Consider the following 21,711-nt stretch of genomic DNA (forward strand, 5'->3'; position numbering starts at 1 on the left):
CCAGGGTCACACAGCAGATAGTGGCAGAGTTGAGATTTGAACCTAGGTCCTCTGACTCCCAAGTCCGTGCTCTTTCCACTAGGACACACCGAGAAGCAGCGTGGCTCAGTGGAAAGCGCCCGGGCTTTGGAGTCGGAGGTCACGGGTTCCAATCCCGGCTCCGCCGATTGTCAGCTGTGTGACTTTGGGCAAGTCACTTCACTGCTCTGTGCCTCAGTTACCTCCTCTGTAAAATGGGGATGAAGACTGTGAGCCCCCCGTGGGACAACCTGATCACCTTGTATCCCCCCAGTGCTTAGAACAGTGCTTTGCCCATAGTAAGCGCTTAACGAATACCATCATCATTATTATTATTCTCTTCCACCTCTTGTCTTCTAACTATGGGTGTTCTGCAAATTTCTCTTCTTGTGTCTCCGCCTCTTCACACTCACTCTTGGCATTGTCCTGCTCACCTGGCTTGTGCTATCAATCAGTCACTCAATCAATCAGTGTATTTATTGAATGTTTGCCATGCGCAGAGCACTGCACTAAATACTTGGGACCACATCTTCCTGGACGCAGAAAGAGCCCGAGCTTGGAAGTCAGAAGGACCTGGGTTCTAATCCCAGCTCTGCCACGTCTGCTGTGTGACTTTGGGCAAGTCACTGAAAACTTCTGAAGGCCTCAGTTACTTCATCTCTAAAATAGGAGTCAATAGTGTGGTCCCCCTGTGGGACAGGGACTGTGTCAATGTGATTAACTAGGGACTGTCTCTATATGTTGCTGACTTGTCCTTCCCAAGCGCTTAGTACAGTGCTCCGCACACAGTAAGCGCTCAGTAAATATGATTGAATGAATGAACAGTGCTTGACATATAGCAAGCACCTACCACCATTATAATAATGTTATTCATTCATTCATTCATTCATTCAATCGTATTTATTGAGTGCTTACTGTGTACAGAGAACTGTACTAAGGGCTTGGGAAGTACAAGTTGGCAACATATAGAGACAGTCCCTACCCGACAGTGGGCTCACAGTCTAGAAGGGGGAAACAGAGAACAAAACAAAACGTATTAACAAAATAAAATAAATAGAATAAATATGTACAAATAAAATAAATAAATAAAGAGTAACAAATACATACAAACATACCTACATATATACAGGTGCTGTGGGGACGGGAAGGAGGTAAGGTGGGGGGGATGAGGAGGGGCTCAGTAATAATAATATTATCATTACTGCTGTTAGAGAAGCAGTGTGGGTCAGTGGAAAGAGCCCGGGCTTTGGAGTCGGAGGTCATGGGTTCAAATCCCGGCTCCACCAATTGTCAGCTGGGTGACTTTGGGCAAGTCACTTCACTTCTCTGGGCCTCAGTTATCTCATCTGGAAAATGGGGATTTAGACTGTGAGTCCCCCGTGGGACAACCTGATCACCTTGTAACCTCCCCAGCGCTTAGAACAGTGCTATGCACATAGCAAGTGCTTAATACATGCCATCATTATTATTACTCCTACCATTATTACTTCCTGCCTCCAGCCTCTCCCAGGTTCAGTCCAAATTCCACCCTTTTGCACAAATCATCTTGCAGCATTGTTCGACACACATCCCTCTACGCACGACAAACTTCTTACCGTCGGCTACAAGGCTTGCCATGATCTCTCTCCGTGTTTCTTATTCGTTCTTTTCATCTGTCCCTTCCCAGTTTGCCCTCTTGGCTCCTCCCAAGCTCACTTAACTGGACTTGATTTTTGACTGTCCCCTCTCTAACCCCTTGCTCACCCCGTTCCCCAGGCCTGGAACCCCTTTCCCCCCAAATTTGCCAGATCTCCGCTTTCTCCTTCGTCAAAGTCCTTCAAAAATCCACCCACCCTTCCATCAGTAAACCTTCCACAGTCAGTTCACAAGATCCCAGTCCCGTCAGCCCAGCAAACGTAGCAATTGTACATTTTGTTCCTATCTACTGTACAGTAATGTGTACGTTTTTGTTCATTTATATATTAATATATGTTATCAACACCTCCAGTCCTTTATTCAGTTGTTTTATCCTGATGCTTTCATACTGCTTCCTGCTTTACCCTTATGCTTTCACTACCTGTAAATACTTTTAATCTGCCTTCCTGATTAGATTAGAAGCTTTTCGAGGGCAGGAAATATGTGCCTGGCTACTGATGTACTCTTCCAAGCATTAAATGCCACATCTAGAGCTCAGTAGGCACTCAATAAATGTCATTGCTTGATTGATTGGTAATAATAATAGTAATGGCATTTGTTAAGCCCTTACTATGTGCAAAGCATTGGTAATGCAGCAGCATAATTTCACATTGTCTTTAGTGCAGAGAGTGTGTTTCATTCATTAGTGTCTCTGAGCACTGTACTAAGCACTCATGATGTGTCAAGAACTGGGTTAGATGCAGGGTAATCCAATCAGACACATATGCCGTTCATAGTCAAAGGGGAGGAAGAAGAGGTATTTAATCCCCTTCATTCAGATGAGGAAACAGAGATGTCACTAACTTGTCAAGGTCACACAGCAGACAAGTCAGATGGTTAGGAGGAGGGAGTTTTAGGAGCAGGGAAGGAATCAGATGGGCTGGTGGAAGGAAAACCCAAATTCTTCGCCTTCCTCAGAATCCCTTGTTCACCTTGGCAGCTTTAGGACCCAGGTCCCTGGCATTGCTCTGCTGCCCTTCCCTCCGTCTTACCCACCCAAGCCCCACTAGAGTCAGTGGCCCAACATCTTTCTGGTCTCCCTGGGCAGCCACATGGACTCAGGGGTCCTGAGGAAGAGGAGGAAGAGCAGGCCACTTGGGAAGAGTTAATGGCCCAGGGAGAATTCAGGGTTTCACTCAGCGACTGGTTGCTCCATTCCCAGAGAAATGATCATTTCTCCGGGAGGTTCCAAAATCATCTCCCGAAACCCGACTGTTTAGGAACATCCACGTCTGCTTCTGAAACAGTCCCCATTGTCCCGAAACAGTCCCCATTGTCCCCAAAGGCATGCCTGGAGTTGGCTTGCCTCCCATTTCTAAATGAAAGAAATTCTTCCTTAATGGAAACTACTCTGCTTCGGTTTCCTGGTGACTTGCAGGGAGTTGGAGAGTTACAAGATTCACCTATTTATTATATCTGTGTGCACATCAAACATTCCAGCAGAGGAGTGTTTGTTCTCTCTCTGATGCTGCTGAACTAGCGGCAGTTATTAGAGGGCAGAGCATTGTCTGTTCTACCTATGAGTTGGGTACCTGGGCTTTTGGAGCTGGTTCAGATCCTCCTGGTAGGATGGAGTCTGGGGATGAACTGGCAATGTTTTGATTGAAGATCTTTTTAGCTGTGACTGCAGTTAGAGCAGTGGAACTTCATCTTTCGTCACTCTGACTTGACATTTGCCTGGCGAGAGATCATTTTTCTACTCAGTAATTGCATTGTTTCTTTGGCAGTATACTTGTTGGCCTCAATATCTGCTGGGACGTGGGGCCTTTTATGACTTTAGGCCGGCCCTTCCTGGCGGACCGGGATGGTTCGGTGCCATTTGGTTTAGAAGATGGATAAATATGTTTTTTTTATTATTATATATTCATTCATTCATTCATTCAATTGTATTTATTGAGTGCTTACTGTGTGCCGAGCACTGTACTAAGTGCTTGGGAAGTACAAGTTGTCTACATATAGAGATGGTCCCTACCCAACAATGGGCTCACAGTCTAGAAGGGGGAGATAATAATAATAATGATGGTATTTGTTAAGCGCTTACTATGTGCAAAGCACTGTTCTAAGCGCTGGGGGGGCAAGTTGATCAGGTTGTCCCACGTGGGGCTCACAGTCTTAATCCCCATTTTACAGATGAGGGAACTGAGGCACAGAGAAGCTAAGTGACTTGCCCAGAGTCACACAGCTGACGAGTGGCGGAGCCGGGATTTGAACCCCTGACCTCTGACTCCAAAGCCCGTGCTCTGTCCACTGAGCCACGCTGCTTCTCTACAAAATCAGAAGATTGGTTCATTCGAGAGGAAGGTTAGGAGAAGATGCAGTTTCCAGTTCCCACCAAGAAGTCAACAAATCTGAGAGCAGGGAAAACAGTTGGCAGAGAACTGAGAAAAGTATGATAAAGACTGTATGTCTCACGTGTTCTAATACGCCCTTATAATAGTGATAATGTTCATGTGATTCAAGAGCTGGAGTAGAGGAAATGCAGTCAGATCAGACCCAGTCTCTGCCCCACAGTGGCTCACACGGCGATAGAGCAGGTATCCAATCCTTATTTTATAGGTGATGCCCAGAGACGTCAAGTGACTTGCCCACAGTCAGGCAACGGGCCGGTGGTGGAGTGGGGATTAGAACCCAGGTCGCCTGACTCCCAATCCTCTGCTCTTTCCACTAGGCCACGCTGCTTTGTGCTAAAAGTCACATTGGGCTGCATCTAACTTTATCATCCGTTTTTGGTGCCGCTGTTGGAAAGTGCTGGGAGATGTTCTGTGGGCAGGTATTGGTTGAAGTAGCGAAGGTGGTTAGTTTTTATCCATTATATAGATAGTGCCTCAGAAATAAAAGGACCAGCGATGGGTTTTCAGAACTCTAAGAGATGCCCCTCCATGTGGTAATCGACATTTCTTCACAAGTGCAACTTTTCCGTAATCATATGATGCCAGTGTCCTAGGAAAGCATCTTCAGCAACTGCTAAACTGGGGGATAAAAGTAATTATAGATGATGCTAAAAATACAAACTTTTCTTTCCCTATTCAGCCGTTGTTTGAAAAGAGAAAGTGATTCACATGCTAATTGCAAATCATTGGCTAAAAGGAGATGGCTAACATCCAGGGAACTGTGGGGCAGAATTGTTCGTTAGAATTATTCATTTCTTTCTGGGAGGAGGGGGAAGGTGCAAGTGGGGCCTGAACTTGCAGCGATTCTCTCCTCCTGGTGTCTTCTTTCAATAAGGGCTCTTAACCTGCCCAAACTGCAGGAAGCAGCAATTCCTTAAAACCAAGTCAGTCACAGGCCCAGAAGAATCCATCCAGACTCAGATATTTTCACATTCATGAGATCTCAGGGGGCTCTTGAGACGTGTAGGAACCTGAGGTTGCTATAGCAACTCGAGATCAACTTTTGGGGACCAACTCAGTCCTCCAGAGACAAAGGTGTCTCCAGGAAAGATGAAGTGAATCAGACGTGAATATGAGTTCACGGTCTGGGTTTAGGTTCAGAGTGTGATTTCAATCCCATTTAGGTTCCTTTTTTGCTAAGCACATGGGAATTATCTTCTACCAGTTCCACTCCTGCTTTGTTTTAAGCTATACTGTTAGCCTCATCTGCTTGAATAAAGCCAACTTGCTGGCAGGGCATCTTATCTGTATTTGTGATACAGTGTTTCTCCATTTAAAGAATAGGCTTGAAAATCTAAAATGAGTTGAGTGAGGCCAGCCTTTCATTTTATATCGATACCAACATCAATTCCATATTAAATTCATTGAGATTTCATGTTTCCACTGGTATTTTCTCTGTTCCCTGAAGAAAAACACTTGACAGAGTCATCCCTGTCGGACAGGACGGTGAAAAAAATCTGTTAAAACGTAGTAATCTGATTACACTGTAGCTTTTTCAAACATCATTCTGATGTATTGTGTGTTCGCATTTTACTTTCTCTGACTGAAAATCCCCACAAAACCCTTCTAATTTTATTTTTCCACCCTTTATGGGGGAGGTTCACAGACCTCTCAAACACACCTGATTCCGAGTCGTCAGTTCTCCCAGTAGGTGACAGCTGTGTAAGTGGCTTGATGGCAACCACTGGAAGAGCACTCCGCTTCCCGGAGCGTGGAGATTTTGGCATCTGGCACTGGCCTTGCTTGGGAGCGGACCTGACGAAACATTAGCCATGCTTGGCTCTTCATTTTCCCTAGACCTTCTTTCGGTCATATTCGTTGAACGTTTACTGCGTACAAAGCACTGTACTAAGCATTTGGAAGAGTACGGTATAACAACAACCAGACACTTCCTGCCCACAGTGAGCTCGCATTCATACCAATAAATAGATAAATAAATAAATTACAGATACATATATGTATGTGCTGTGGGGATGGGAGGGAGGACGAATGAATGAGCAAGTAAGAGCGGTGCAGAATGAATGGGAGAAGAGGAGATGTGCCTTCAAATAAGGCTTTGAAGTCGGGAAGAGCAGTTACCTTTCTGATAATAATAATGATGGCATTTATTAAGCGCTTACTATGTTCAAAGCACTGTTCTGTTCTGATATAAGGAGGGAGGGTGATCCCGGCCAGAGGTAGGTACTTAAGAGAAGCAGTGTGGCTCAATGGAAAGAGCCCGGGCTTTGGAGTCAGAGGTCACGGGTTCAAATCCCAGCTCCTCCAACTGTCAGCTGTGTGATTTGGGGCAAGTCACTTCACTTCTCTGTGCCTCAGTTCCCTCATCTGTAAAATGGGGATTAAGACTGTGAGCCCCCCGTGGGACAACCTGATCACCTTGTATCCTCCCCAGCACTTAGAACAGTGCTTTTCACATAGTAAGCGCTTAACAAATGCCATTATTATTATTATTATTATTTTTTAGTGATTCCATAGTAGTAACGATTATGGTATTTGTTAAGCGCTTACTATGTGCCAGGCACTGTATTAAGCACTGGGGTGGATACAAGAAAATGGGGCTGGGCACAGTCCCTGTCTCACATGGGACTCACAGCCTGTGATAGCCGTGAATACTTTGGAGTGGACGAGACAACCGTTCGTGAAAATGTAGTTTGATAACATTCTCAGCTAGTTAGCCAGAATTGATTGATTGTGTCAACGTTGCCTCGGGACTCAGCTGTAAATTCATGCATTCATTCAATCGTATTTATTGAGCGCTTACTGTGTGCAGAGCACTGTACTAAGCGCTTGGGAAGTACAAGTTGACAAATAAGAAAAAGTCGTTGAACACGTGCTATGTCACAGGGCACGTTTCCTCTTTTTCTTCCACCTTTGTAGCGTGGCTCAGTGGAAAGAGCACGGGCTTGGGAGCCACAGGTCACGGGTTCTAATCCCAGCTCCACCACATGTCCGCTGTGTGACCTTGGGTCAGTCACTTCACTTTTCTGAGCTTCAGTTACCTCATCTGTAAAATGGGGGACTGTGAGCCCCACGTGGGACAACCTGATCACCTTGTGTGTCCCCCCCCCCAGCGCTTTGCACATAGTAAGCGCTTAACAAACACCATCATTATCATTATTATTATTATTGTTATCCGGAATATGTTGCCATTTAGGTACCGAGCCCTGAAACATTGAGGGCCTTTGCTTCAAACGGATTTGGCAAACTGCCTCTTGAGAGTGTGTTCAAACATTGCTTGTAGCAGCCGGGCTGAGGCCAGCTGCTTAGGTGGACTTGCAGATTTCTTCAGTAATTTGTGGCTTTTCTTTCAGGTCGTGCACAGAACTTTGGCCGCCATGCTAGGCTCCCTAGCTGCCTTGACTGCTCTAGCCGTGGTGGGCGAGGTAAGTGGTGACATACCACTATTTGGGTATGTAGGGATGGAGTTCCCCTCTCTCCCCCATTCGTTTCAGTACCTTTCCTGAAATTGCAATACGCCAGACTCTCACTCTTCCGCGTAGACAACGATTTTATCCTGAGCTTCCCGTTTCCTGCTCCTCGTGGCTGGGAAGGCAGCTGGGACATTGGAAATACGCAGGGGGCGTGGGAAATGGGGTATCTATCCTTCGGTCAGTAGTATTTATTGAGCACGTACTGTGGGCACGGTTCTAAATGCTTGGGAGAGCATAATGCAACAGAGTTGATGGACACGTTCCCTGCCCACAAAGAGCTTACAGTCTAGAGGGGGAGACAGGCATGAAAATAAATCATGAATATGTAATAATAATTCCATGTATTAATTCCATGTTTCAGCAACCTTTGTTTCGCTCAGACAATTACACAGCTCTCTGAAGCTGTGGAAGGTGGTTTCAGTTCTGTACTTCAGTTCTCCATTCATTCATTCATTCAATCATATTTATTGAGCACTTACTGTGTGCAGAGCACTGTACTAAGCGCTTGGGAAGTACATGTTGGCAACATATAGAGACGGTCCCTACCCAACAGTGGGCTCACAGTCTAGAACAGTGTACCTGGCTTTAGGGAAGAGGTGATAGCAGTGGAAATTTGGCTCCCGCCAGCATGGAACCATTGTTGCAGGCATGTCTGAAAGAAAATTGCCTTTCACTCTGCTGCCCGGCTCATTTTTCTACAAAACCATTCAGCCCATGTTTCCCCACTCCTCAAGGATCTTCAGTGGTTGCCCATCTACCTCTGCATTAAACAGAAACTTCTTACTTTAAAGCACTCAGTCACCTAGCCCCTTCTTCCCTTACCTCCCTGATTTCCCTCTACAATCCCGCACCCACATGCTCCGCTCCTCTATTGCCGATGTACTCACTGTATCTTAATCCTCATCTGTCGTTCCACCAACCCCTCATCCATGTCCCGCCTCTGGTCCGGAGTGCCCTCCCTTTTCTATCTGACAGAAATTCAGTTACTGCACCTTCGAAGCCTTATTTCTAGGACATCTCCTTCAAAGAGCCTCCCCCAGCCAGAATCTCATTTCATCCTCTCTCACTACCTTCTGCTTAGCTCTTACATTAATAATAATAATAATAATGGCATTTGTTAAGCACTTACTGTGTGTAAGCGCTGGATTTGTACCCTTAATTCACTCCTCCCTTAGCCCATTACACTTTTGTACATGTTCGTAATTTAATGTCTTTGTGTGATTGTCTGTCTCCCCCCTCTAGACTGTAAGCTCACTGTAGGCAGGGAGCGTGTCTGCCAACTCTGTTATATTTTACTCTCCCAAGCGTTTGATACAGTGCTCTGCACACAGTGAGTGCAGTTTATTGATGGATCAGTTGTTTGGAGGGATTTACAAGGTTGGAAGGAGAGTGTGTGCACATGGTCAGTGGCAAAATACATGAGATTAAGATACAGTGAATAGATTGGTATTGGATGAGTGAAGCACGTGGGCTGGATTTTAGTAGGAAATCACTGAGGTAAGATAGAATGGGGAGAACTGATTGAGAAGCCCACGAGAAGCTGCGTGGCGTCGTGGATGGAGCACGGGCCTAAAGGTCGTGGGTTCTAATCCTTGTCTGCTGTGTGACCTTGGGCAAGTCACTTCACTTCTCTGGCCATCAGTTACCTCATCTGGAAAATGGGGATTGAGACTGTGAGCCCCACAGGGGACAGGGACTGTGTCCAACCCCATTTGGTTGTATCCACCCCAGCGCTTAGTACAGTGCCCGGCACATAGTAAAAGCTTAACAAATCCCGCAATTATTATTATTATTATTGAGGGCTTTAGAGCGGGTGGCAAAGAATTTCCGTGATACAGAGTGGGATCAATCAGTCAATCAGTCAGTGGTATTTATTGAGCACTACCTTGTGTGGAGTGCTGTACTAAGCGCTTGAGCGTGTACTGCAGAAAGGAGTTGGTACAACTCCAGCACAACTGGCACAAGGAACCAGGCAATCACAAAACATCCATGAAAATTTGTGTATATAATAATAATGGTGGTATTTGTTTAGCGCTTACTATGTGCAAAGCACTGTTCTAAGCGCTGGGTATGACCAAGCTCCCAGAGACACATATGTGAATGTGTCAGTAAGATGAAAATCATGAAGACACATATGTGAGCGCTCCCCCCACCCCTAAAAACACACACACATCCAAGGACATAGAGAGGGTCTCACAAAGATAAACAGAGTTGCAATCAATCAAAGTCAGTCGTATTTATTAAATGCTTACTGTACTAAGGGCGTCGGAGAATACGATTCAACGGAGTTGGCAGATTACTCTCTCTACCCACCAGGAGTTTACAGTCCCGACAGGGAGGCAGACATTAAAATAAATTATTGACTGTCAAGCACTTAAAGAGTACAGATTCATTCAGCCAGTCAGTGGTATTTATTAAGTGCTTACTGTGAGCAGAGCACTGCACTGGGTGCTTGGAAAGTACAGTTCAGCAACAAATAGAGACAAAAGAGCCCGGGCTTTAGAGTCAGAGGTCACGGGTTCAAATCCCGGCTCCGCCAACTGTCAGCTGTGTGACTTTGGGTGAGTCACTTCACTTCTCTGTGCCTCAGTGACCTCATCTGTAAAATGGGGATTAAGACTGTGAGCCCCCCGTGGGACCACCTGATCACCTTGTAACCTCCCCAGCGCTTAGAACAGTGCTTCGCACATAGTAAGCACTTAACAACATCATCATCATCATCATCAATCCCTGCCCACAATGGGCTAACAGTCTAGAAGTGGGGAGGCAGGCAGCAAAACAAGCCAACAGGCATCAACAGCATCAATGTAAGTAAGTAGAATTATGGATATATACATCATTATTATAAATAAATAGAATTCTAAATACGTACATGTATACACAAGTGCTGTGGTCGGGAGGAGCGGGGGTAGAACAAAGGGAGCAAGTCGGGGCGAAAGGGAGGGGAAGGGGAGCAGATGAAAAGGGGGGCTTAGTCTGGGAAGGCCTCCCGGAGGAGGTGAGCCTTTAGTAGGTCTTTGGCTCCCAGGCCTCCATCCAGTGATGGCCTCACTAGGTGTCAAGGTGAGCGGCTGGGGGAAAATAGGGCTGCCTCTTAATAATAATAATAATAATAATAATAATAATAATAGCATTTATTAAGTGCTTACTATGTGCAAAGCACTGTTCTAAGCCCTTCAAGCCAGGTGTCTCAATGGGCCTCCCTCGGGTGGCAGAAAGCCTTGAAGACCCTCTGTGGGGCCATATGAGATCAAGCAGATGATAAGACCAAGAGCAACAATTGTGTGGAGGGAGTTAGGCCTGGGACTTGTAATAATAATAGTAATAATAATAATGATGGCATTTATTAAGCACTTACTATGTGCCAAGCACTGTTCTAAGCACTGGAGAGGTTACAAGGTGACCAGGTTGTCCCACGGGGGGCTCACAGTCTTCATCCCCATTTTACAGATGAGGGAACTGAGACCCAGAGAAGTGAAATGACTTGCCCAAAGTCACCCAGCTGACAATTGGCAGAGCCGGGATTTGAACCCATGACCTCTGACTCCCAAGCCCGGGCTCTTTCCACTGAGCCACGCTGCTTCTCATGGGACTTATGTGACCATGAGCCCACTAGCAGCAATGTCAGATCAGCGGTCACCAGCAAAGGTGAAGCCGTTCCATTTCTTTGAGTGGCTCAGTGGAAAGAGCCCGGGCTTTGGAGTCAGAGGTCATGGGTTCAAATCCCAGCTCCGCCAATTGTCAGCTGGGTGACTTTGGGCAAGTCACTTCAGAGAAGCAGCGTGGCTCAGTGGAAAGAGCCCGGGCTTTGGAGTCAGAGGTCATGAGTTCAAATTCCGGTGCCGTCAATTGTCAGCTGTGTGACTTTGGGCGAGTCACTTCACTTCTCTGGGCCTCCGTTATCTCATCTGTAAAATGAGGAATTAAGACTGTGAGCCCTCCGTGGGACAACCTGATCACCTTGTAACCTCCCCATTAAACAGTGCTTTGCATATAGTAAGCGCTTAATAAATGCCATCATTATTATTAGGATGGCATTTAACAGGTGCTTAGATACAAGATGATCAGTACAGATACAGTCCCAGTCCCATGGAGTTCTTGGGCTGAGAGGAGGAGAGAGCAGGATAGGGCAAAAATGAAACAAGTGCTGCTTTTTAGCATTCCCCAGTGTTTTCGCTTGAAATTATGAGTCACTGAGGCCCTTCTCAAGAGCCCACGGATGGTTCACTGGTTTCGCTGGCCCGCTGTTGGATTGGTTCGGCAGCACATGGAATCTGGATTGTGCCATTTTTTCAGCTAATCACCAGGTAGGTGAGGCACAGGATGTACTGATGGTTTTATTCTCTGATTTCAGAGGCCAAGTCTGGTCCGAGTGGTGGAGTGGATTGATTTTGAGACGCTGGCACTGCTGTTTGGCATGGTAACTACCACCTCCCCTGTAACTGCCGTTTTTAAGTATAGGGTTTGGTGATGGCTTTCCTAATACGGCTCATTGTCCCAGGTGGGGTTAAGAAGCCCTGAACTGTGGGAGAATAATGCCCAATTTAGAAACAGAGTCAACCCCGTTGGATTCGTTGCAGCGGAAAATACCGTTTACAGGTCGACACTCCGGGAAAGAGTTTTGGGTCTGTGGCAGGTTGTAGGTATGGAAAATGTGCCCGGTGAATTAGTGCCAGGGGAAACCCAGTGCCCAAAGCAGAATATATCAATCAACCAGTTGTATTTATTGAGCCCTTATTAAGTGCTTGGAAATAAAACATGGCGAGGAACATTGATAGGGCAGGAAACAGGAAGATACCAAACTAAGCCAATGGACTTGAAAAGGAGCCGAGATAGCTGAAGTTGTTGAGACAAAAACCAAATGGGAATAGAAAACCTTCCCAGGACAGGTTTTTTGTTTAAATAGCTTCATTGAGTGTTTCTCCTGAACAGGGGTTTGGTGTGCATTTTAAGCTAATTTAATAATGATGATAGTGATAGTAATAATAATAATAGTAATGATAATAATAATAGTGTTTTTAAGCACTTACAATGTGCCAAGGACTTGGGTAGATACAAGACAATCCAACACAACTCCACAGCCTAAGGGGGAGGGAGAATCCTCCCTCTCCTGGCGCAGTGGGAAGAGCCCAGGCTTTGGAGTCAGAGGTCATGGGTGCAAATCCCGGCTCCACCAATTGTCAGCTGAGTGACTTTGGGCAAGTCACTTCACTTCTCTGAGCCTCAGTTCCCTCATCTGTAAAATGGGGATCAAGACTGTGAGCCCCCCGTGGGACAACCTGATCACCTTGTAACCTCCCCAGCACTTAGAGCAGTGCTTTGCACATAGTAAGTGCTTAATAAATACCATCATCATTATTATTATTATTAATACTATTATAATCCCCATTTTACAAAGAAGGGAACTGTGGCATGGAGAAGTTAGTGACTTGCCCAGGCTAACGTAGGAGGGAAGCAGCCGAGTGAGGATAGGAACCCCAGTCTCATGACTCCCGTCCTGTCCCCGTTCCACTAGGTGCACAGTAAATGCCATTGATTAATTGACTGAACCTTCTAGACTGTGAGCCCACTGTTGGGTAGGGACCGTCTCTATATGTTGACAACTTGTATTTCCCAAGCGCTTAGTACAGTGCTCTGCACACAGTAAGTGCTCAATAAATACGATTGATTGGTTGATTGAACCATAGGGTAGAACCTGTAGGAGAAGCAGCATGGCTCAGTGGAAAGAGCCCGGGCTTATTTATTTTATTTTGTTAATATGTTTGGTTTTGTTCTCTGTCTCCCCCTTCTAGACTGTGAGCCTACTGTTGGGTAGGGACTGTCTCTATATGTTGCCAACTTGTACTTCCCAAGCACTTAGTACAGTGCTCTGCACACAGTAAGCGCTCAATAAATGCAATTGATTGATTGATTGATTGGGAGCCAGAGGTCATGGGTTCTAATCCCGGCTCCGCCACTTGTCAGCTGTGTGACTTTGGGCAAGTCACTTCTCTGGGCCTCATTTCCCTCCTCTGTAAAATGGGGATTAAGACTGTGAGCCCCATGTGGGACAAACTGATCCCCTTGTATCCCCCCCAGCGCTTAGAACAGTGCTTTGCACACAGTAAGTGCTTAACAAATACCATTATTATTAGTAGTAGTAGCACCTCCAAGTCTTCCTCTCAGCTGTTGCTTAGTTTCTTAGAACGACTGCCAATTTTCTCCAAAGCTTTCCAGCAGCCAGCTGTTTTGGGCTGGCTTTTGGTCTCTATGTTCGTAGTGACCACATTGAGGTTTAGACACGGATTTAATGAAAGGACCTTTTATCGCTCCTTAATTCACTAACTGCTGGGAACGGGAAGTGTAAACTTTCCCCCGTGGTTTGCAGGCGGCCAGATGGGGCCAGGCTTTCCCGGCCATTGACCCGAGCTGTTTCCACTTAACGGTACGGCTCGATGGCAAAACTCCCGCGGCTTCCAAACTCCATTGTAAAGTCCTGCTTCCATTTCTACCATTCTTACCTAGTTCAGTGCAACAAAGATGAGAAACTTCCGGGTTGCGATAGTCTTCAATAGTGGAGGGCCATTAATGGAGAGCAAACAATGGAGAACCTGATAGAAAAGGGGATGTAATCTTTGAACCCAAAGGGCGTGATGCAAAGATCACTTTGGGACTGAGTGGAAAGAGCACAAATCTGAGATTCAGGGACATTGGCCCACTGTGTGACCATGAGCAAGTCATTTATCTTCTCTGTGCCTCAGTTTCCTTATCTGTTAAATGGCGATCATTCACTCATTCATTCATTCAGTCGTATTTATTGAGCACTTACTGTGTGCAGAGCACTGTACTAAGTGCTTGGGAAGTACAAGTTGGCAACATATAGAGACAGTCCCTACCGAACAGCGGGCTCACAGTGTAGAAGGGGGAGACAAACAACAACAAAAAAATATTAACAAAATAAAATAAATAGAATAACTATATACAAGTAAAATAAATAAATAGAGTAATACATATGTACAAACATATATACATATATACAGGATCGAAAACCTGTTTATCTTTTTATGGTATTTATCAAGCACTTACTGTGTGCCAAGCCCTGGAGTATATACAAAGTAATCAGGTTGGACACAGTCCATGGCCCACATGGGGCTTACAGTCTTAGTCCCCATTTTACAGATGAGGGAACCGAGGCACAGAGATGTTAAGTGACTTGCCCAGAGTCGCGCAGCAGACACGGGGAAGAACCAGGATTAGAACCCAAGTCCTTCTGACTCTCATGTCTGTGCTCTTTCCACTAAGCCCTGCTGCTTTCCTTCATTCATTCAGTCATTTATTGAGCGCTTACTGTGTGCAGAGCACTGTACTAAGTGTTTGCTTGCTTCTCCCTCCCTCTTAGACTGTGAGCCCCGTGGGGGGACAGGGACTATGTCTGACTTAATTATCTTGTATTACCACAGTGCTCGGAACTTAGTAAATATTTAACAAATATTTAAATATTTAATATTAATATTAAATTAATTTTAATTGTTTTAATTGTTAGTAGGGTTGGAATGATTTCTTGAGAATCAAAAAAGAGGACATGAATGTGACCTCCAAGAAGGATATGGATCTCTGGAAAGGACTCGGCCTGTTGGGAAACTTCAGGCCTTATGTTAGCTCTTTGGTTTTCAGTTTCCTCGTCTGAGAAATTCCTTCATTCATTCAGTTGTATTTATTGAGCGCTTACTGTGTGCAGAGCACTGTACTAAGCGCTTGGAAATAATAATGATGGTATTTGTTAAGTGCTTACTATGTGCAAAGCACTGTACTAAGCACTGGGGGGATACAAGGTGATCAGGTTGTCCCACGTGGGGCTCACAGTCTTAAGTACAATACAGTGCGAAAGTACAATACAGCAATAAAGAGAGACATTCCCTGCCCACAACGAGTTTACAGTTTAGAGGGGGGGATACAGACATCAAGACAAGCAAGCAGGCATCAATATAAATAAATAGAATTATAGGTACATTCATATATACATAAGTGATGTGGGGCGGGCAGAGGGGGAAGAGCAAAGGGAGTGAGTTGTCAATATCCACTTATATATCTAGTTTTTACTGGCCTTAACCCTTCTTCCCCTCCCATTTTTTATTATATCTGTTAAGCGCTTACTGTTTCAAGCCCTGGGATAGATACAAGGTAATCAGGGCGTCCCACGTGGCGCTTACAGTCTTAATCCCCATTTTACAGATGAGGCAACTGGTGCACAGAGAAGTTAAGTGATTTGCCCAAGATCGCACAGCAGACAAGCGGCAGAACCTCAGTCGTTCTCACTTCCAGAACCTTGCCGTGCTGCTTCTCGGCAAGCCACTGCATATTTTCCTCAGCATTACACAATGAAATGCTGTTACCAGATCCTGCTTCTTAGGCAGTGCACTAACCAATGATGCCCAGATAGATAAAACTGTAGGAAATCGAGTCAGGAAAGCCACTGTGAGAAGGAGCTTCAGTACTGGGGGCCGGGATGTGGGTGGGATTGTGTCAGCCTGAGAGACTGTCAGGAGAAGGAAGGGGAAATTCATTCAGTCGTATTTACTGAGCACTTATGGTGCACTGTACTAAGCGAAATCTTGGGCCCCACCCTAAACACCTGATGAGTGTATCTGTAACCCCGTGACTCCCACCCAATCACCATTCAGTAGGATTCCTTCAGTCGTATTTATTGAGCGCTTACTGTGTGCAGAGCACTGTACTAATAGGATGAGCTTCTGTCTGGGTTCCTGCCTGGGGGATTGCTTGGGCTTATAGGCCTGGGAGTCAAAAGGATCTGGGTTCTACTTCTGACTCGGCCACTTGTGGGCCGTGGGACCTTGGGTAAGTCATTTTACTTCTCTGTGTCTCAGTTACTCCATCTGTAAAATGAGGATTAAGAGTGTGAGCCCCATGTGGGTCACCTCCTCCAGGAGGCCTTCCCAGACTGAGCCCCCTCCTTCCTCTCCCCCTCGTCCCCCTCTCCATCCCCCCACCGTCTTACCTCCTTCCCTTCCCCACAGCACCTGTATATACATATATATGTTTGTACATATTTATTACTCTATTTATTTATTTATTTATTTTACTTGTACATAGACTGTGAGCCCACTGTTGGGTAGGGACTGTCTCTATATGTTGCCAATTTGTACTTCCCAAGCGCTTAGTACTGTGCTCTGCACATAGCGCTCAATAAATACGATTGATGATATCTATTCTATTTATTTTATTCTGTTAATATGTTTGGTTTTGTTCTCTGTCTCCCCCTTCTAGACTGTGAGCCCACTGTTGGGTAGGGACTGTCTCTATATGTTGCCAACTTGTACTTCCCAAGCGCTTAGTACGGTGCTCTGCACACAGTAAGCGCTCAATAAATACGATTGATTGATTGAACCTGATTTGCTTGTATCCACCCCAGAGCTTAATACAGTGCCTTTGCATAGAGTAAACACTTAACGAAGACCACAATTTTTTTAGGGAAGCAGTGTGGCCTAGTGGATAGAGTATAGGCCTGAGAGTCAGAAGGACTTGGGTTCCAATTCATTTATTCAGTCGTATTTATTGAGCGCTTACTGTGTGCCGAGCACTGTACTAAGCGCTTGGGAAGTACAAGTCGGCAGCCTATAGAGATGGTCCCTACCCAACAACGGGCTCACAGTCTAGAAGGGGGAGACAGACAACAAAACAAAACAAAACATGTAGACAGGCATCAAAGTCGACAGAACAAATAGAATTAAAGCTAGATGCACAACCTCTCCTGCTGTGTGACCTTGGGCAAGTCAGTTAACTTCTCTGTGCCTCAGTTACTCCATCTGTCAAATGGGGTTTAAGACTGTGAGTACAGTCTGGGGCAGGGACTGTGTCCAACCCTATTACCTTGTATCTACCCCAGCGCTTAGCACAGTGGCTGGCACATAGTAAGTGCTTAACACCCGACCACAAATAGTACAATCGTCTTGGAAAGAAATTTTCACGTGTGTGTTTTTTTCCTCATAGATGATCTTAGTGGCTGTGTTTTCAGAAACCGGATTTTTCGATTATTGTGCTGTAAAGGTAGGTTTATTGTGCTCTCCAGACTTCTGAAACAAATCTCTATTTCTGTTTCTGCAGTGCCTCATTTATCAAATAAAACCTTCATAGACTCAAAGCCATCAAAATCACCTCCTGGATTGACATGCTGAGGGGTTTAATGGCATTGACCAACTTTTTCCATCTCATTAAATAATTGCAGAAGTCGATCGAGGAAAAGAATACTAGATTATTCATTTGGGATTATGTTATCTCAGTAGGCAGCGCTCTGAACTACATAACCAACAAAAATATTTTGCATTTATTGCCAGACGTTAGTTTCTGAGTGCTGGATTTTTAATGGCGCAATTTTAATGATCACTTTCCAGGCGTACAACATTTCCATTCCCTCAGGGTTTCTGGGGTTTTAGTGTTTCCACTACCCGGGGGCTCCCTGAAAAAAAATGTTCGGGTCTCACACTGTCTCATTTTGTTCCTGCTCATGAACTGGAGCTGTGGAGGCAGTGCAGGCAGGGAGTTGGGCAACAGATCCGAAATCTTGGCACATTTGCTGTTTGCCGACTACTTCTGACCTGTAAAACCATCAGATGAAGTGTAGCGGGGGTGCACCTATTTCGTTGTACCCCCTCTGACTTTTTACTTACTTGGCTTGAGGATCCCAGGGCTGTTGGGCTTGGGGCCTACCCCAGGGAGAGATCTGTGGTCCACTACTTCCCTATCTTCCTTCCCCCATCAGCAGACTCCTGCCACTGGTGGAGCAGGGGTTGGGGGCCTGATGGCCCTAAATGTCTTCAGAATCTAACACCCCCCATTTTCGTAGTGGTCCCCTGATTTCATGTCCGATTCCTGCCTCCCCGGGACTTTGGTTCCCCAGGCTTATCGGCTGTCCAGAGGCAGAGTGTGGTCCATGATCATCATCCTGTGCCTCATCGCGGCGATCCTTTCGGCATTTTTAGACAACGTTACAACGATGCTTCTCTTCACCCCGGTCACCATAAGGTAGGTTCTGCCGGCCGCTAGTGCCTTCCCCAGGCAGGAGGAGGGTGGGTTGGGTTGTGATACAGAGCTGAGCAGGAGCCTGGAAATCGGAAACTTCATAATCTGCTCCTGCACCATGACTGCTGTTCCCTCCCCAGGAGAACCCAAACATATCAGGGTGAATGATGGAATGGTGGATGGAGAATCCAGGTTTAACACTCAACCCAGAATTGCTTTGCGTCAACCCAGAATCCAAATCTATTTCTTTCTTAGTTTTATTTTCCGTCTCAACCTGGATCTCAGCTCCAGACTGGTCCCTTCCCTGGTTCCCGACCTGATTTGGGCCTCCTCCGATTCTCTTCTGACTCTTCCTTGAGAGAGTTCTGAGTGGCTCAAGTTGTGGGAGGGTTATTTAGGAGGAGGGAGTTATAATGTCAGGGGAATTTATTGTTAAAATTAAAAAACCCGCACGATTAATCCAGTCCTAATGCAGTGCCTGACTTCTCTGGGTGGGGGCCCTTTTACATTGTATAAGTTTCAGAGAGAACCTGATCATTGAGACTGTCGTAATTTATCCATGTCCTCTGGGACTGGGTAAGAGCTTTATCTCTACTATCTATCCTGAGGGGGAATTTTCACTGGACGGGACCTGAGGGGGTGGTCTCTTTCCCTTATCTTCAGGCAGACCCAAATTCCCTTATCAAGATAATAATAATAATGGCATTTATTAAGTGTTTACTATGTGCAAAGCACTATTCTAAGCGCTGGGGAGGTTACAAGGTGATCAGGTTGTCCCACGGGGGGCTCACAGTCTTAATCCCCATTTTCCAGATGAGGCAACTGAGGCACAGAGAAGTGAAGTGACTTGCCCAAAGTCACACAGCTGACAGTTGGCGGAACCGGGATCTGAACCCTTGACCTCTGACTCCAAAGCCCGGGCTCTTTCCCCTGAGCCGCGCTGGTAGATATTGTGGTATTTCTTAAGTGCTTAATATGTGTCAAGCACTGTACTAAGCGTGGTGATAGGTAACAAGATACAAGATAACCAGATCAGAAGCAGTCCCTGTGGACTCACAGTCTCAGTGGGAGGAAGAATAGATATAGATATTGAAGAGTAGAATAGATATTGAACCTTCTAGACTGTGAGCCCGCTGTTGGGTAGGGACCGTCTCTATATGTTGCCAACTTGTACTTCCCAAGCGCTTAGTACAGTGCTCTGCACACAGTAAGTGCTCAATAAATAATGGTTGAATGAATGAATGAACCCCCATTTTACAGAAGGGGAATCTGAGGCACAGGGACGTGCCAAAGGTCAACCAGGAGGCAGGGGGCCGAGCGGAGAGTAGAATCCAGCTTTCCTAACTCCAAGTCCTGGGCGCTTGCCACCAGGCTTCGCCGGCCTGCTCCTGGTTTGCGAAGTACCTTGGAACCTCAGAACGTACCATTTTATGGCCACCGGCACGGGTTCTGGGGATGACCCTGCCCTGCGTGTGTTTCCACGTTAGGACAATCATGATAAGGCTGAGGGAGGTGGGCAAGGGCCCTGCTTTGAAGGTAAGCTTCTCACAGGGCTTGGGAGAGACGTGCTATAGTCTTCCCTGAGGCTCCTGTTGGTTCCTGCCCTGGCATGCCCAAGGCCAGTTGAGGTGCTTGCCCAGCTCCGTTCTGTCTGCTCTTCCTGGAGTCCAGCATCAACCCCCAGAGCAGGCTGGCTAGTCCCCGGGCAGACAAGCAGCTCGGCCGGCCAGCTAGCCGGCAGCCCATTGTGTAATATTGTGTAGTGTTTCGCTTCTGAGGGCAAGGAACTGAAGCCGCTTTCCTCCGTGTGCCGCAGGTTATGCGAAGTGCTTAACCTGGACCCAAGACACGTCCTGATTGCGGAAGTAATCTTCACGAACATCGGCGGTGCTGCCACAGCGGTCGGTGATCCCCCTAACGTGATTATTGTTTCCAACCAGGAGTTGAGGAAGATGGTAAGTATCAGAAAAATGGAAATCCCACCTAGAAACGCAGATGGTCGCCTGCTCCTGCCACCTCACCTCTGCGGGCTTCTTTAAGGAAATAGGATACCTCTGTTCTTTCCCTCTGCGGAGGGTTCCTGGTTCCGCGGGGTTGTGACCTGGGAAGCGGTCTAAACAACTTCACCTTCGTGCTGAATAATTGAATCAAAGGCCCATTGCAGCAATGATTGTTAGGGCACCATGGCTTGAAATCCCCCGCACAATATCAGACACTCCTAGATTGGCCATATTGTTGGGTCCTGGGCTATCAGAACGTCTCCCTCGCTTTTCAAATTTTCACGTCCCCCTCGCTGACCAAGGGAGGGGAGGGTCAGCAGGAGGGAGGGGTCGGGGGGAAGGTGGGAATGAAATTCCCTAACAATGTGAAGCATCCATGCTTCAAATTGCAGAATTCTGGGGACTCTAATTAAAAGAATATAGATGGAACACGCGCCTTCCTGGACAGGTCATCAGAGTAGCCGGGGATCTGTTCAAAGGAGACTGACTGGTTTAGCCCAGGCAGTCAAATTCTGGGACATTTATCTCTTTTTATCTTTTGAGGGGCAGTCTGGGCTAGTGGAAAGAGTACTGCCTGGAGGTCCGAGGACCTGGATTCTAATCTTGACTCCGGCACCTTTCTGCTGTTGACCTTCTCTGAGTCACTTCTCTGTGCCTCAATTTCCTCTTCTGTAAAATGGGGATTAAGACTGTGAGCCCCTTGTGGAACAGGGACTGTTTCCAACCCTGTGTCCAACCCAAACTTGTGTACCCCAGTGTTTAATATAGTGCGGGGCACCTGGTAAGTGCTAACAAATAACATTATTGTTACTATTATTATTATTATTCTACAATTGTTTGGGCATCCCTACTGCAGTCTGGGGAACAGAGAAGTGACTTGCCCAAAGTCACACAGCTGACAATTGGCACTATAATTGATATATATATATATATACTGATATACTGATATATATATATATACTGATATATATATATATGTATATATACACTGTGATATTTATATATATCTATATATATCTATCAGTATATACTGTGCTATATATAAATAAATGTAAATATATATTTATAAATATAAATATATACTATATATACACAGTATACTATATATGCTATATAAAAATATATAAATATATATATATATATAGCACAGTAAGCGCTCAATAAATATGAATGAATGAATGA

At 45.8% G+C, this 21,711-nt stretch overlaps 1 protein-coding gene across 1 annotated transcript in view; it reads left to right on the forward strand.

Moving 5' to 3' along the window:
- OCA2 (OCA2 melanosomal transmembrane protein) overlaps nucleotides 1-21,711 on the forward strand; it is a 207,786-nt gene that overhangs the window by 63,162 nt on the left and 122,913 nt on the right. Inside the window, exons 10-14 of the mRNA XM_038760386.1 lie at nucleotides 7,394-7,465; nucleotides 11,868-11,933; nucleotides 17,501-17,557; nucleotides 18,408-18,532; nucleotides 20,346-20,484. Of these exons, the coding sequence (XP_038616314.1) occupies nucleotides 7,394-7,465; nucleotides 11,868-11,933; nucleotides 17,501-17,557; nucleotides 18,408-18,532; nucleotides 20,346-20,484 (459 nt within the window). The remainder of the gene's footprint in view (nucleotides 1-7,393; nucleotides 7,466-11,867; nucleotides 11,934-17,500; nucleotides 17,558-18,407; nucleotides 18,533-20,345; nucleotides 20,485-21,711) is intronic.

This window comes from Tachyglossus aculeatus, chromosome 18, assembly GCF_015852505.1.
Source record: "Tachyglossus aculeatus isolate mTacAcu1 chromosome 18, mTacAcu1.pri, whole genome shotgun sequence".
In the NCBI taxonomy this organism is placed as follows: Eukaryota; Metazoa; Chordata; class Mammalia; order Monotremata; family Tachyglossidae; genus Tachyglossus; species Tachyglossus aculeatus.